Below are 16,284 nucleotides of genomic sequence, written 5' to 3' on the forward strand. Positions count from 1 at the left end.
TTACATAAATGAATGTACAAATAAATATCTCACGGTGTACTCTCAAATAACAAATATGAATTACAATAAAATGGATCTCGGTCGACTCATGTTCGGCCAATATTCCGCTTATGCTCATCGTGTGTTTCAAACAACCGAAATCAAAATCAAAGCAACACGGGCTCAGAGAGCCGGAGGGTCGGGTTCAACCGAATCGACGGATAGTAGAAGAGTCGCGTGTCTCTCTCAATAGCCGTGGGATCGGTCGAGCTCCTGGGTCATGTTCGGCCACGACTTACTTACTTGATCCGAGTTGTCTTCCATATAGACACTACTAGGAGCAAAGCAGTAAGTCAAAACAACACCCGATTCCGCACTCGAGTTGCACGGGCTAGGTGTGAGGGCATTGGACCCCATGATCAATAGGGAAGGGTGTTGGACCCCGTGTGTATCATATCCTAGGGATTTGAGCTCCAACCGCAATAAACAATCAGAAAAACAGATAAAACAACGAAAATAAACAAAGTAAATGAGATCGGATGGAAACGTAGGAATGCAGGCAAGTTGTGTCTTTTAATACCGTGTTTACGTGATTAACCAGTTACAAACCAGGTTTGTTTTGGTAAGCTATTTCCTAACCGACTAATGGGGAAGTTTATTCACGGGTGGTTCTAGAGAATGTGTGGGTGCATTTTAATTCGTTCTATGGATGTGACAATGCGGCTTTAGCAAATTTGACAGAGACGTGTCTAGTGACCCAAAATCTTCCCTTCTTGCCCAATTCCCGGTTTGAATTATGCCAAGTGCGTGATTAGTCTAATTTCGTATTTTACGGGAAATGAACCCATCCTATATACCCGACGCTATGCTAGAATAACAAAAATGCTTTGGTCGGATGAAGCAAGCCAAGCAGATGAACCTACACCTGAACAGGTTGCCCGCTTTCGCCCGTTGCTCGTAGTGTTTCTATTATTCTAACCCTAGGGTTTGTAGGTGAATTGAGAACATACAATATTGCCCTTGTGTTGAAAAATGATTTTTGAGAAAATGTGAAACTACGTGATGCGGGCCACCTTGGCCTGTAGCCGATGTCAACCGATCCCATGGGTCCCCTAGGACTACGTGAGAACCCCAAGGGAACCAAGGGTACGGTCGATCTGTCCGGAAGTGATCCGAAGAGAACTCCTATATCCTGACCCAAGCCGCCTAAAATCAGGCGAGCACTGGTGAAGACACTCGAGTTTTCTCAAGATATCCATGCTACATCAGACCATGCATTCCACTAACTTATAAAAGTTTGATTTTTGAAAAAGGGCTAGGTCGCTGATTCTTAATTCATCGACACGATTACCGATTATTCGTCGATACATACCATTACTTAAACCAAGTGTTTATTTAGCCAAGTTGCACGTCCTTTGTCGTATGTGGAATTACTGAGTTAAATTAGGATTTTTGCCAAATGCCTAGGAATTAAGATTTTTAATGTTGTCGGACCAATCATTGGTGGACCATTTAGCACAAATTTTAATTCGTGATCGTTTGCAGATTAACTTTAATTTTAAACCGACTTTACTTGATTTATCCGGTTCGTGCGGGGTTTCGATCAAAAAAACATATTCAATTGTTCACATGCGCACACATATAAGCAAAATTAATCACGACGAAATTTAATTTGTCAATTTTTAAGTCCAAGTAATTAATTAAACCAGTTTTGATGTATTTAATCGATTTAATCCCTTTAAAGCCGAGTGAACATGAAATTGATTCATGTAAGTTCGTTCTCGCTTTAAATAACCAGTTTTAATGTCGAATAATTAAAAATATTCCAATTCGAGCTTTCGTCAGTTTAATTAAAACAACAAATATTTATTATTTTTTGGTTCCTCTTTTCATCATTTTTCAATTTTTTTTTTCAATTTTTTTCAACATAACAATCACAAATTATCATCGCAATTATCGAATTTATTCATAAATTGAGTCATACGCATGCCACTAAGTCGGAATAATATACCTAGTCTCGGTTTAAACCGGAAATAGGATGGTCGGATCGGGTTGGAGACGGTCTAAACAGTGCAGACCGTTTGGATGGGTGCTCGGTCGGCAAGCTAGGCTGAGCGCGTGGGTGCTGGGCCACGAAGGCGAGCTAGGCCGCGGAGGAGAGCTGGGCCACAAAAGGGAGCAGCTGGGCCGCGCTTTCCGAGCTGAATTTTGGGTAAGACGGAACGGGTCGGGTATTAGCCTGGATCAGATCGTCTCGACCGGACTAGACTAGACCGAACTGGTTGGGCTGGATCGGCTGGGCTAGACTTGCGCAAACCAAAAAAGATGGGCCGAGCCCGTGAGAGAGAGGACGATCGAAGAAGACAAAAGACGAGCGGAGGGGAGGACTCCGGCGGCCACGAACAGTGGTTCCCTCCTCTAGGCGCCGCAGCGACGGCACGAGAGGGCGCGGGAGACGACAGCGAGCACCGACTGGGCTGTGCCGTGCTTGGGACAGGCATCACGAGGCTCGGAACAATCGGGATCGGGTGGAATTCGAGTGTTTTTCCGGCTGGATTTCGAGTTTTTTCTAGCGAGGGATTTTCGAGTTTAACCGTTGGAAATCAGAGGTATTAAGAGGAGGAAATGGAGGGGTTTTGTGCGGGGAAGTGTCGCGAGTCGGTTGGGGAGGAAAAACCAGAGTGAGAGAGAGATCGGGCGTCGATTTCCGCTTCCCTGGGGGGGAGCCGACTCGGGGTAGAAGAAAACCCCGAGGGAGAGAGAGGGACTGCGGGCAAGGGAGCATGAAGGGGAAGCGAGCGGTGCCGTGACGGAAAAGCGTGTCAGCGGTGGCAGGCGATCGCGGTGGGTGGGCAACCGCGGCGTGTCGGAGGTGGCAGAGGGACGCTGGTGAAAGAAGAAGAGAAGAAGAGGGGGAGAAGAGAAGAGAAGAAGAGAAGAACAGAAGGCGGCGGGCGGAAAATAAAAAGAAGAAAAAAAAGGGAGGAAAGTGGAAAGAAAGAAAGAATAAGGGGCGAAATGAGATGGTCCGAAATTCTGATCGGCGTCAGAGCGGTCTGACCGATCTGACGCTGATTTGACTTTTTCTTCTTGTTTTTTTATTATTTAATTATTTAATTATTTAATTATTTTTTAACTCGTACGCCCGTCCTCGGGTGAAAATTCAATTTTTTTCAAATTCCTCGAGATTTCGAAATGAAAATTTTGAAATTGAGAAAAAAAATAACACGACTTGTGGAATATTCAATTGAAATCAAACATCGTGCGCACTTAATCCCAAAATTTTCATCTCTTCAAATAGATATCCGAAAAATAATATGGGACCACCGTTATGTTTATAAAAATTCAACGATTTATATCGTGCATGAAAGTGCATTTTTGACTCGAGTTTTGTTCCGGATTAAAATTTTATGCACGAGACTCGATGATGCTCTATAGAGTGCATTTTCGCGAAAAATTAAAATAAAATAGGACTAGAGAAGAAAATCTATTATTTAGAAGTTAAAAATGCTCATGCGAATGACCAGAATTATTTTCTCCCCAAAAAGACGATTTTGCCATTCTTTGATCGGGTGGGCCAAAACGGGGTGCTGATAGTGGGCCCCATATATAAACTCACATACAACTCTATTATACTCAATTCAATTTTTAATACTAAATTATCTCAACTATTCATTACTTTTTCACATTTTTTCTCATAATTCAACAATACAATCATTACAACTCAATTAAAATCAAAACTCAATTCAACTCAATTATAAAATCAAACACACCAACATGTATTTTTGCTGAGTTAATATTAAAGATTTTTATATCTTCATTTTATTTTTTCTCTTCTTTTTGAGTTGTCTATATCTATAATACCCCCATTTATTATTTTGTCTTCAACTTTATATATTTATTAGTTATGTAGCAGTCCCGCTGCAATGGTGCGGGTCAAATAGTTTTTCTTTAATTTTTAATTTAAATTTTCAATAATATAATTAGAAATCATGACCACAATTTAATTGGACCCAAGTAGCCCGCTAGTTTTAAGTGGACTAACTTTTTTTTTAATGAATAAGTGGACCAACTTTACCCGTAATAGAATTTTGATATTCAGTAAAAGCATCTCTTCGTTATAATCAAGTCAATCAAGCAAGAATTAGTCTAGGTCAAAATATTAGCGTAAACTTATGTCAACCGATAAAAAGATATTTTAAAGTCATAATAAAAAGATACCACTTAAATTGGTGATATATTTAAATAGGCCTTACCTACGTGCATTGGTTTTAGGTGATTTGATGTTATGAGGGAGGGATTTTTCCCTTAGTGAACCAACCTCACTCGAGCCTACATTAATCGGATTCGTTCGACGTTCAAATATTAGGTGGTGTTGCTCAAAATAAATTTGTATACTTCCATTAAATAATAAATAAAAAATGAAATTAAAAAACATGGTGGGATCTCGTGCGTGAAATAAACTTTTTAAAAAATAAGAATTGATCCTACTCGAACCTAAATTAATCGGGCTCGTAGGACATTCGGATATCAAGTGGTGACCTGTTAGCATCCTCTATGGGTGCCGGCAACCTCGATGGTCGGGTCGGGATCGCCGATTGGCGGCCCTAGCTCCCGAATCGTCGGAATCTGACTGGAGGGAAGAGAAAAGATGCAGGGAACGGTGAGGGGTAGAGAGAGGCGATAGATGGAGAGGGGAGAGAGAAACTAATGGGGAAGCTGGAAAGGTTTTTTGTGATAATAGAATGAATTTATCAAATTATCTTGTTAACTTTCCATAACTTAATGGTTAGTACATTAGTAATTTTTCAGTATGTATCATAGTATCTGAAAATTTAACGGGGACCGACTAATCCAGTTCGAGTAGGGCTCACTAACGTGTAAAACTCTCCAAGTCAAGGATTTCCTCAATTCACAAGACTCGAATTTAAAATTTTATTTAAGGGAAACAAATACTAAAATCACTCGTACAAAACCTTGTTGGTAGTATATTAGAGTATGTTTGGATTCACAATATTTTTCAACTCAACTCAACTCAATTTCACTTATCTTCAATTCAACATCACAATCATTACTTTTTTTATTTTTTAAATATTTTTAACCATTCAATTCAATTTTTAATATTAAATTCTCTCAATTATTCATTACTTTTTCACAATTCAACAACACAATCATTATTTAATCATTATTTTCTCTTAATTATTTATTATTTTTTCACATTTTTTCTCATAATTCAACAATATAATCATTACAAACCAATTAAAATCAAAACTCAACTCAACTCAACTCTCAATCCAAACACACCCTTAGTAATTTTATTTTGTGATAAACAATTCCGGATAAGGATTACATTGCTCTGATTTTGTAATAATGTTATTATAGCGGACATCTAATCTAACAGAAGTTTATTCGTGTGTTAAAACAACAGCTGGACGTGTGCCATGAGTTTGTTGGAGTTGATAATAATCGGAGGGGCAGACATATTTGATTGGCCATGTTCGAGCCATTGCCAAACGCATGATACGATGTCTGCATACCTCATCAGACGGTTCTCACGATCTCCCTGTTCCCATGATCGATCTAATCCATATGAAAAAAGAATATATATATATATATATATATTTATTTGAACTTATTTTCAGACCACATGTGGTATTGTGCACAAACAGTGATAAATTGTGAATATGACATGATAGAATGAACCGGGGGAAGTCATAAACTACTGTACATTTGCTGGAACATATTCCGATTGTGTAAAGCGCGGATAATCTCATCTTGCCTTAACTCGGTTAAACGACCCATCTAAGAAGGAAAAACCAGTGCTTCATACTTTGTTCGAAAATTTTCCTTCTCTTCTTCTCTTTTTTCCTTCCATTTTCTTCTATCTAAATGGAGGATTAATTCAATTAAAATCTCAAATAAGCCAGTTTGGATGGAAAATTAGACAGCACGTTGAAAGCGAACTAATCATGTATCGTCACCATTAAAGTTGAACTAAGAAAAAGCGAAAAGGTTTAAGAAGAAATTGAAAAACAATTAGGCTTGAAGGATCGGGAGGGATTTTCCTTATCCCAATTTTTGATCTTAGGAAATATTTTCATGACCTAAAGTGAAAAAAGATCTTTATATTATATTATATCTGAACGAGGTATCTCTTCCTTTGGAACAATTCCCATAAAATTTGAACAGCAATTTCCATGTTGTCGGATATGACCTGAGAGCGAAGAGATTCCGCATAGAATGTTATGTAACGTTTTATATGACAAAAAAGTCCAAAAAGTGAATAAAAAAAAGACAGATTCCAGAGAAAGCGTGGAACAAATGTCAAATTGGACGGACCCTCTGCGGACACTATGCACTCACCACTTTATGATCCGGGCCGACTCGGGAGCTGCGATCACCAATCGACGATCCTAACGTAACCACCAAAGTTTATATTATATATATATATATATATATTATGAGAATAGTGAAATTTGATTAGATTCGTATCAAAATAATGTAATTATTTACTAGCCACTAAATTATGAACAAATTAATAAATTTATATATCTTTTAACTACAAAATAAATATTATTACGATAATTCTCTCATTTTTTTCGGTGTGCGTTATAGTATTTGGAAATTCAATGAATCTCTAACTAATTCAATCGAGCTGGGTTAATCCACTAAAAGTAAAAGCTATTTCAGTATGAATTTTTTCTATTCACAATACTCAAATATAATATTTCGCTTAAGAAAAATAACTGTTGAACCGCTTCAATCGACCCATATTAGTTTTCCATTATTCTCTCTTACCCTCTCCATTTCTCTACTAAATTTGATTTTCAATTCAAGTCCATCTCACAATTTCTTCTTTTCAAGTTTTAATTAAATTTCATTTATTGATCTACAACTAATTTACTAACAAATCAAAACTGTTAAATTTAATTATAATTTTTTAGAGAATTTAAAAGTTCGAGAATAAAAATTACGGTAGTACGGGTAGGCATCTATATATGCACACACATACGAGAGTACGTGAGTGTATGTGCAGTGTCCCAATAAGACGTGGCATTCTATCCAAATGATGTCACTTTCTCGAAGTGTCCCTGTGCAATAAATTTGTCATGATTTATCTCAATGGACGCAAATCAAGCAAAAGTTAACAATGCGTTTAGTTTTATAGTAAAATTTTAAAATTAGATTTTAATTTTGAAAAAAAGTGATATAAATGGGATTCACCTTTTACCTGTATATGAATTATGTTGTTTTGTTGTGAAAAAAATTATATAAATGGGACCCACTCTTTGACTTTATATAAATTATTTTATTTTATTATTGGTAAAATTAAATTAAAGTTGTGATTTTAAATTATACTCATAAATCAAACAATGCCTAAAATCCTGATCTTTGCCAATTATTTACAATAATCTCCAACTATTGACAGTGTTCTATCAATTCTCTTTCTCATGCCAATTTTATTCTATTTTATCAACGAATATGCTCTGAAAATTAAGTATATATTCTTCTTATCTAATCCCATATGACATTATAATCATTGGCCCAAGATATTCTAAACTTTCCTCGCTTTCAGTCTATGCACAAATTACGCGACGTGTCACCTATATCAACAGCTCTAGATAATTTTTCCTTTCGTTATGATGGTTACTCATATAGTAAAAAATGGAAAATTCCGTGGTACAATGTATTGTATTGTTCGTACAGTATCTAGATTCCATCGCTAAGTGTTGACCCAATGCTCGTCCAGGGCTCCTAAACGATTAAAAAAACAAAAGAAATTTATTCACTCTCTCCCGTAAACATAAATAATAATAATAATAATAATAATAATAATAATAATAATAAAAGCGAAAACTGCGGAATCGCAATTGTCAACTTTCTGACCTTTTCTTTGCCAATTATTTTGCATATTATGCAATTCTTGAAGGTTGACCTACAATTAATTATTGTTGTTATGTTATTTGTATTTTTTTTATTACAATGGAGATTTATGGACTAATTACAATATTAGAGAAATCTTAATAGTTAATAAAGTGGTACAAATAGTTCTACTACGAGTGTCAAGCCTTAAACCTTTTAATTATTGAACGAGCGTGTGCGTCATTATACTACATCATCTTTAATTTATTAGTTAGAGGGCTACATGAAGGTGGTGTGCTACCTCACAAATTATTAATATCTATGATAGTCTTTACAAAATAAGAACATATCACTGTGGTTCATAAGTATATGATTTTCTGAAATTCATCAAAAAAGTAAGTATTATTTTCAATTTGAACAAACTGACTGCTGAGGCATTCCCGAGGCCTTCAAGTAATATCTCCTGATCTGCGATCCTTATCTTCTTCGGAAAATTCACAATATCCATAGGCCTCCCACGGACTACACTCTTGATGCTAGCAAATTTTTTCTTCTCAACTGCAGGATCCAATCCCACATCAATCTTTTCATTCCACATCATAAGCACATGGGCCTGCCAGTCAAGCTTATACACAAGTGTCTACGGTTGACTTACGCTTAGCATGCTCCAGAGCCCATCTCAACTCCCCACTCCAATCATCTAACACTTCTAGTAAAAATAATTGATTGATTGATTGATGAAATATACTATATTGTATTTGTAAAAATAATATTAATATCATCCCATAAATGAAAATTAAGCAGTGGCCATAGTTATCTTTAACAACTTCATAAGTTCAAAGAAAAAATATAAAGCAGTCAACGCTCTCTAATACGTATAAAGAAAGCTCTAATTAGGTAAGATGCATTCGAGAGCATACATGATGCATGATAACAGAGTATAGTGGTCCAAGCAAAATATTATTAAATTATCCAATTCAATCGAGTCCGATTTGTTAGGAGTTGAAACTGGAAAATGATGCACTTCTTTTAGAACCTGAACCCAGCAGTAGCCCAGCATATCAGCTCAATATCAAATGCTCATTGTTTGTTAAGCACGCAAACTCTTCATGTCACTGAAGATTTTCATGATCAAATACGGGCTAATAGGAAAGATGGAGGCGAAGTATAGACGCGTACAAGAAGCATGAAGAACAATTGAGGCTTCTAATCACTACAACAAAAAGGACCTATCGCGACTTTTTTTGGGACTTAAGGCAATGCTTATAGACGTCGCCAAAAGCCTCGCGACGTTACTGGCGAGGTTTCCAAGAACATCGCCTCATGTCCGGTCGGCATAGGTCGGGGCGACATTTATGAAAAGCATTGGCCTAGACTCTGCCTATGGCGACATTTATGCAAGTGTCGCCATAGATTAATTAAATTAAAGAAAAAGGTTTGGCCGATGCTTCCAAGACATAGCCTGAGCCAACACTTGAAAACGTCGACTTAGGCCTATTAACTTTTTTAAAGAAAAAAGGCCTTAGCAGACGCTTTTGGAAAGCATCGGCCAAGGCCAGTCGAAATTATATATATATATATATAAAGAAGAAAGATACCAAGATGTCAACTTATTGTCAGTGGTAAACAATTTACTGCTGATAACAAGTTGACAGACTATTGACAGAAAGACGAAGACGAAGATGAAGACACAAAGAAGACAAAGATGAAGATGATGACAAACCCTTTACTCTTCCATTCTTTTTCTCCTCAAAGAGACAGACACAGATACTGAGTGAAAGACAAAGAGGAAAGGGGCACTTAGCAATTGTGATTCGAGAGCTGCTGAGTAGCGCCGCAGAAGATGAGCATTAGGGTGTGGCCATGGCAAGTTCGAGGCCATAGAGTGGAGCCATTAGGGCGAACTCAGGACTGTAGAGAGAAGCCACCAAGGTGGGCTTTAGGAGGAGTTACCAGGGCGAGCTTTAGGGACAGGAGCCAATACCCACCAAGAATCCCTACTCCACCATATCATCGCATATTGTCGGTTTCTCCTCCCTTCCTGCAAGCTAGTAGCCCTAGGAGTCCTCAACGGCAATCTCGCTGGCGTCGATACTGGCCATGACAGATAGAGCATCGGAGAAGGAAGAGTCGCAACTATCCTTCTTCTTGGTGCCGATGGTGATGTCGGATGGCTGTAGCTCCGATGAATGGGGGTTGTCAACGAAGCTAACCTTCCCTTTCCCTTTCCTTTTAATCTGATCAGAAGTAAAGCAAATAAAAAGATAGAGAAGGAGTATAGAGAAATGAAAGAAGGGAAAGCCAAAGAGATAACGGAAAGAAAAAATTTAATTTGGTTTCTGAAATTTTGATTGGGTGGTGGACATGAACTTTTCCGCCTAGCATTTTAAATTTTGTTTTTAATTCAAGACTTTGGGCGACGCTTGTATAGGTCGCCCAAAGTACCCTTTGGTCCGACTCTTCTAAAACCATCGCCCAAAGATACCCTTTGGTGAAAGAACGCACTTTCATTACAACAACTACCTTCTAACAACAAACTGTTAACAAATTGATAACTTGTTGTCAGTAGTTGCGGCCCATAAAAGCATTGGCCTATGAGTGCCTTGGGCGACCTTTGTTGACACTTCAAAAAGAGTCGGCCAAGGGCACATTACGTGACGCTTGTTAGCGTCGCCCTAGGAGCCCCTTGGCCAGCGCTAAAAAAACAGTTGGCCAAAGGAGACCTTTGCTGATGTTTCTTCAAAACGTCCACATGGGGCAACCTAGGCATCACCTTAGGTATTTCTCATTAAAAGATAAAAAAAAAATTCTCATAGGTTTCTTGGCGACGCTTTCGAAAGCTTCACCATAGGGTAGATCTATGAATACACTTTTCCAAGCATCGCCTAAAGTTCAATTTACAGAACTTTTAGCGACGTTTTGCTAAGCATTGGCAAAAAAGGTCGCAATAGGCCCTTTCTGTTATAGTGGATGCACAATCTGAATCATGTATTTGTTGGCCTTGCACATTTGTTTCACATAGTCAAGAAAAAAAAAGGAAGTCAATATTAGTAAAGGAGGGGGGTGTAGGAGGAGGAAGAAGAAGAAGATGCTGTTAAAACACAAACTTAAACCATGTAAGTTCCAACATATGTATCTATATATAAAACTTTGATATTAAATATAGAAGAAATGGATCCATAATAAAAATGTTGAATAGAAAGCATCCAAGAATCGAAAATGCTCCTATAATATGACACAACTCAAGCTGAATAAAAGAAAGTCGAAATGGCATGTAGAATTGAAAGTGATAAGTTTCAGTAATTCTATAGTAAAATTCTCCTCAAAGAAGATACTTGAGATCCAAAAGTATTAAAACTCATGAGCCTTCTATGACAATAATCTTTTAGAACTTAAAACGTTGTTAATCAAATAGAATGAATATAGTCAAAAACAAGTTTTATGGTATCACTCATAAATCTCATTAATTAAGGGGCTGAGAACTGAGAAGCATATAAATTGGAGCAAATCGTTCAATGAGAGGAAAAAGGAAGAAAACAATGTTGCCAATGAAGGCAAGTGCCTGAAGAGGAACATACTCGTACAATGCAATTGATGATGCCAAAGCACTACGAGGATAAAGAAATAGATTCACTGAAATGGTATTCCATTCCTTGCGTATTCCGTGCGGAATACTCATTCCAGTGTTTGGGAATCTGAAGTTGTGGAATAGGTATTCCATATTGGAATGGGAATCCGGCTTTTATAAGGAATATGAAAGCCTCCCTTGAATGTTCGGAATAGGTATTGTCCATCCGGAAAAAGTCGTGAAAACTCGAAAATGCCTCAAGTTTCTTCACTTATTACAATCTCATGCCATCGATATATCTCCTGCTTCCTCCGACCCAATTGCAGAGCAAACCCGAAGCTAAAGTGCTCGAACCGTCCTCCAGTTTCGATTCCTCCCTCGAAGCTCCGCGACTCCACGACTCCACTTGGTGACTCAAAACTCGCTCTTCACCCCCATTCCCTGCTTGAAGCTCGTTCCCCTCACTTTGTCGAAGTTCGAAGCTCGCTCTCTACCCCATTCCCCGTTCTAATTAGGTTTGTCTCGCTGCTTATCAAATCCGAGCTTTAAATTTTAAGTGAAGGGTAGTCGATTATCAAGTTAGGATTTTCGATTTTAAATTGAAGTAATTGATTTTCAGGTTAGGTTTTCGAATTTCAAGTCGGGTTTTCCATTTTGGGATAGGGTTTTTGATTTTTAGGTTTCTCTTTACTGGACTCTCCTCTGCGTGAGGTGTGGCAGCCACAGCTTCTACCTCCAGAAGAGCCGTTGCGCCACCTGTGGCTTCCCTTTCGCCCACAAGACGATGGATAATGCATCTTCCCCTTTTCGTCATAGTTCGTTTTAGCTGAATCCGAGGAATTAAAATTAACATGGCTAAAATCGAGGATGAAAATGTTGTATTTGTTTGGTCTACTTGTTTGAGATGTTTTGTTCTTGAGGGAATTATGGGGTTGCTAATTTATAGAAATGAGATGTTCTGTTCATGAGGGTTCAGGTCGAATTCTCTACTTATGTAAATATTTTAGGCCTGTCATCGGGGTAGTTTTCTGAGTTTATTATGCGATTACGCTGTCATTTGTGTTCAGGGTTCAGGGGTTAACTTGATTTTGTTGCTATGCGGACCACTGGAGTATGAAAGCAATAAGGAGATAGACCACGTACTCGAACTTATTTTCTCCTTCTCCGATTTCCATAGATGAAATTCCCCTAAAGATCCCCCAAATCGGTGAGTAATTCTTGCTAATTACATGCTCTGGAGATTTAATTATCGATTTTTGTTTATGGGCTGAAGTTTGTTGCTCTTGAAATGGCTGGCTTCTATGTAAAATTTGACTTTTTTTTGAATGATTGGGGGCATGATAAGCTAATGGTGATGATTTCTTTGTTAATAGCCGGTGTTTTGATCGAACCCTGGAATTATTTTTTCACCAGTTAAGTGATTGGTGTGGATTGGTGATCAATTTCCTGTTGTTTACTGTTAGAAAATGTCAAAATGGATGTGATGGATTTCAATTGGCTGACACATATTAACATCTCGCGTATTCATTTGGGATTTCCAATTCTTTTGTTATTAACTGCCATTGTTTGTAACTGCTTCTGTTTAACGCAAATATGATATTATGTTAAACTTTTAGCTCAATACATTGATTTGAAAATACATGGGTTGTGACTGAGGTGCTTCCTATATTGGGTTAACAATTATGTTAACCTTTGGCCTGTAGTAGTTCTTGCTTGATAATGCAAAGAAAATTAGCTACTTCACTAATTGAAATGACCCCATACCTCTCTCTCATTCACTACTTCCTTACGTTGAGTATAAGACTACTATAATATAATTTGAATCCATTTTGCAGTTATGGATCGCTTGAGTTTGCATAGTAAGAGAAAGAAGAGGAAAGTCGTTGCTCTAACTTTGTGTATTCAAATTTGTACTATATTAAAGAGTTTGATGGAAATATTATTAGAATTAGCTACTCTATATGACCCTAAGCCAAGCATTAGGTCATACGAGTTGAGCTATTATGGCAGGAGGGATCATATTAGGAGGCTTATATATGCGAATGATGTGACTTGCACTAAACAACTTAGGATGGATAGAAATGCAATTTTCAAATTGTGTCATATGCTTCCACATATTAGGGGTTTGAAAAGTACGAGAAATATGCATGTTGATGAGCAAGTGGGAATGTTCTTGTATGTTTTGGCTCGTCATTTCAAGATTCGATTCATTAAACACCAGTTTGGTAGATCGAGTGAAACTGTAAGCCGATATTTTCACAATGTTCTCAAAGCAACTTTACGTTTACAAGCTCATTTGTATAAAAGCCCCAACCAATAGCTGCTACCTCCTCGAACCAACGTTGGAAGTAGTTTAAGATACCCAAATGAATGCCAAATTTTGTCAAATTAGAGAGCTAATATGGTGTTAACATTATATTTTGGTTCTTATAGAATTGTTTAGGTGCTCTAGACGAGACTTATATCAAAATCAGAGTACCTGAGGTTGATAGACCTATATACAAAACTCGTAAAGGTTAGCAACCAATGTTTTAGGAGTTTGTACTCTAGATATGCAATTCACATATGTTCTTCCTGGATGGGAGGGTTTTGCAGCTGATGGGAGAGTATTACGAGATACTCTTTATAGGGAACATGGACTTAGGGTGCCAACTGGTGAGTATAATAATTTTTTGACATTGATAATATTAAAAAGTAAGCTTAATAACATACAGAGTAATATAATTTTTTTTGCCTCTCTTTCTTAATATAGGTTGTTATTATCTCATTGATACTGGCTATACAAACCGTGAAGGATTTTTGGCATCCTTTAGAGGTTAAAGGTATCACCTCAATGAGTGGCATCAAGGACATCGACCAAGAAATGATGAGAAGCTTCTCAATTTGAGACATTCATATGCTCGTAATGTTATTGAGAGGTGTTTCGACTTGCTTAAGATTCGATGGGCTATTCTTAGGAGTCCGTCGTTTTATCTCGTTAGGGTGCACAATAGAATTATAATTGCTTGTATTGCATAATTTTATTAGGAGAGAGATGGCTTTTGATCCTATGGAGGACCAACTGATTGAAATGGTTGGTGACAACCCTAATGAAGATGCTGATCATATTTCTGAGATTCAAACATCAAATGTTTGCAGTAATTGGAGAAAACAGTTGGCAATTAAGATGTTTAATGAGTGGAACTCATCCACTACGTAGTTATATGTTCTGATTGGGAGTTGTAATGTAAACTTTGAGGAGTTATTTTTTCATTTGTTTTGGGATTGTATGTTGTATTCTGATTGCTTTCTATAGACAATGTCATGAATCTATTTCAATGCACATGCGTATGAATTTATGAAGGTCCTATTTCATCTTTCATATGTACATATATATCTTTTTGTACATATATTCAATTAATACAACTCCTTATTACTATTTATGTTGCGTTTGGTTTCAAAATAGGATTTTAAAATCAGATTTTGAAAAAGAGTGGTATAAATGGAGCCCACCCTTTGACTTTGTATGAATTATTTTGTTTTGTTCTGGAAAAAGAGTGGTATAAATGGGGTCCACCCTTTGATTTTGTATAAATTATTTTGTTTTGTTATGGTTAGAATTAAGTTAAAGTGAGATTTTAAAATCTTACTTTGAAACCAAACAAGCCTTTAATAATTGTATAACAATTTATATCATGTATGTGCTCTTGGTATAGAAAATGGAAGGGAGTTCTGCTTCTGTTAATTCCTAGGTGACCAAGAGTGACAAAAGGAATGAACTCTGGCTGAGAATGCATTCCTTATATCTTGCATGATTGATCTAAGGAATATGGACACTCACAATGTCGACACAGGGTTTAAATTTGGCTACTTGTCGGAACTTGAGAAAATGCTTTTGGAAAAGCTCCCAAATTGCTGTATGAAGGCGAGACCTCACATTGAATCTCGACTGAAGACACTGAAAACGGAATGGGCTATTATGTATGATATGATGCTAAATACTTCAGGCTTTGGATGGGATTCAACACGAAAGATGGTAACAACAGAAGACGATGTTTGGGAGGCTTATGTTACTGTAATAAATGTTTTATCTATTTATGGTTATATTTATCGTCATGTTGATTTATAATATTACTAATATTCTATTGTTTCTGTTTTCAGACTCACAAAGAAGCCGCTCCATTTAGACTGAAAAGTTTTCCCCATTTTGAAGAATTATCTTTGATATATGCGAAGGATCGAGCCACTGAAAGGATGCTCAAGCTGTTGAAGATATTCTCAAAGAGCTAGAGGTTGAAAATTTGACTGGAGCAGCCGAAGAAGTTGATGTGAATCCTTCAAATCAAAATGAATCTGCTAATGCTAATACCTCCACATTAAGAGACGTTGATCGTGCTCATCTGCTACCTACAGAGGACCCGGGAAGTGCTTCTTTGGGAAGAAAGGGGAAAAAGAATGAAGGTGACTTCTCAACAATTTCTCAGGCTGTGAATACTATGGCAGCCGACATGAAAGATGCTTGCTTGATGCTCTTAAATATTGTTCACTCTGACATCGTTCAAGAGAAGTTCCTTGAACTTTCGAGAGCTCTTCATGGTGTTGATGGTCTTACTTCAGTAGAATGTGCATGGCTATTCGAAAGTTCGGAAACCATCTGAATGAAGTCCTGCTATTTTTTGGTACCGATCCTGAAAACCGCTTGGAAATGGTTCATGATTTCCTTGCAAATCAGTAAAGGAGGACTATAAGTTAAACTTCTTCGTGGAGTGTTTTTGGACTTTTGTTGTTAAGGTAAAAATGAAATTGTGCTAATGCTGAAATAGTAGTTTGGCTCTTTTGTGCAATAAAAATAGCTGTGAAGGTGATTTGATATTTATATTTTGGCAGCTATCTGT

At 37.3% G+C, this 16,284-nt stretch overlaps 1 protein-coding gene across 1 annotated transcript; it reads left to right on the forward strand.

Annotated features, from left to right (window-relative positions):
- The first annotated feature begins 15,218 nt into the window (after positions 1-15,218).
- Positions 15,219-16,047, forward strand: LOC116200511. Its single transcript, XM_031531358.1, has 2 exons — positions 15,219-15,464; positions 15,643-16,047. The coding sequence occupies exons 1-2, from the start codon at positions 15,219-15,221 to the stop codon at positions 16,045-16,047; spliced, it is 651 nt and encodes a 216-aa protein (XP_031387218.1).
- The last annotated feature ends 237 nt before the right edge of the window (positions 16,048-16,284 follow it).

This window comes from Punica granatum, chromosome 3, assembly GCF_007655135.1.
Source record: "Punica granatum isolate Tunisia-2019 chromosome 3, ASM765513v2, whole genome shotgun sequence".
In the NCBI taxonomy this organism is placed as follows: domain Eukaryota; kingdom Viridiplantae; phylum Streptophyta; class Magnoliopsida; order Myrtales; family Lythraceae; genus Punica; species Punica granatum.

Excerpts from the sequence above, each read along its gene's own strand:
- LOC116200511 (XM_031531358.1), top strand. The coding sequence starts at position 15,219 with ATGGACACTCACAATGTCGACACAGGGTTTAAATTTGGCTACTTGTCG. Across the intron at positions 15,465-15,642 it reads TTTGGGAGGCTTATGTTACT|GATGCTCAAGCTGTTGAAGA; the intron begins GTAATAAATGTT and ends AGCCACTGAAAG.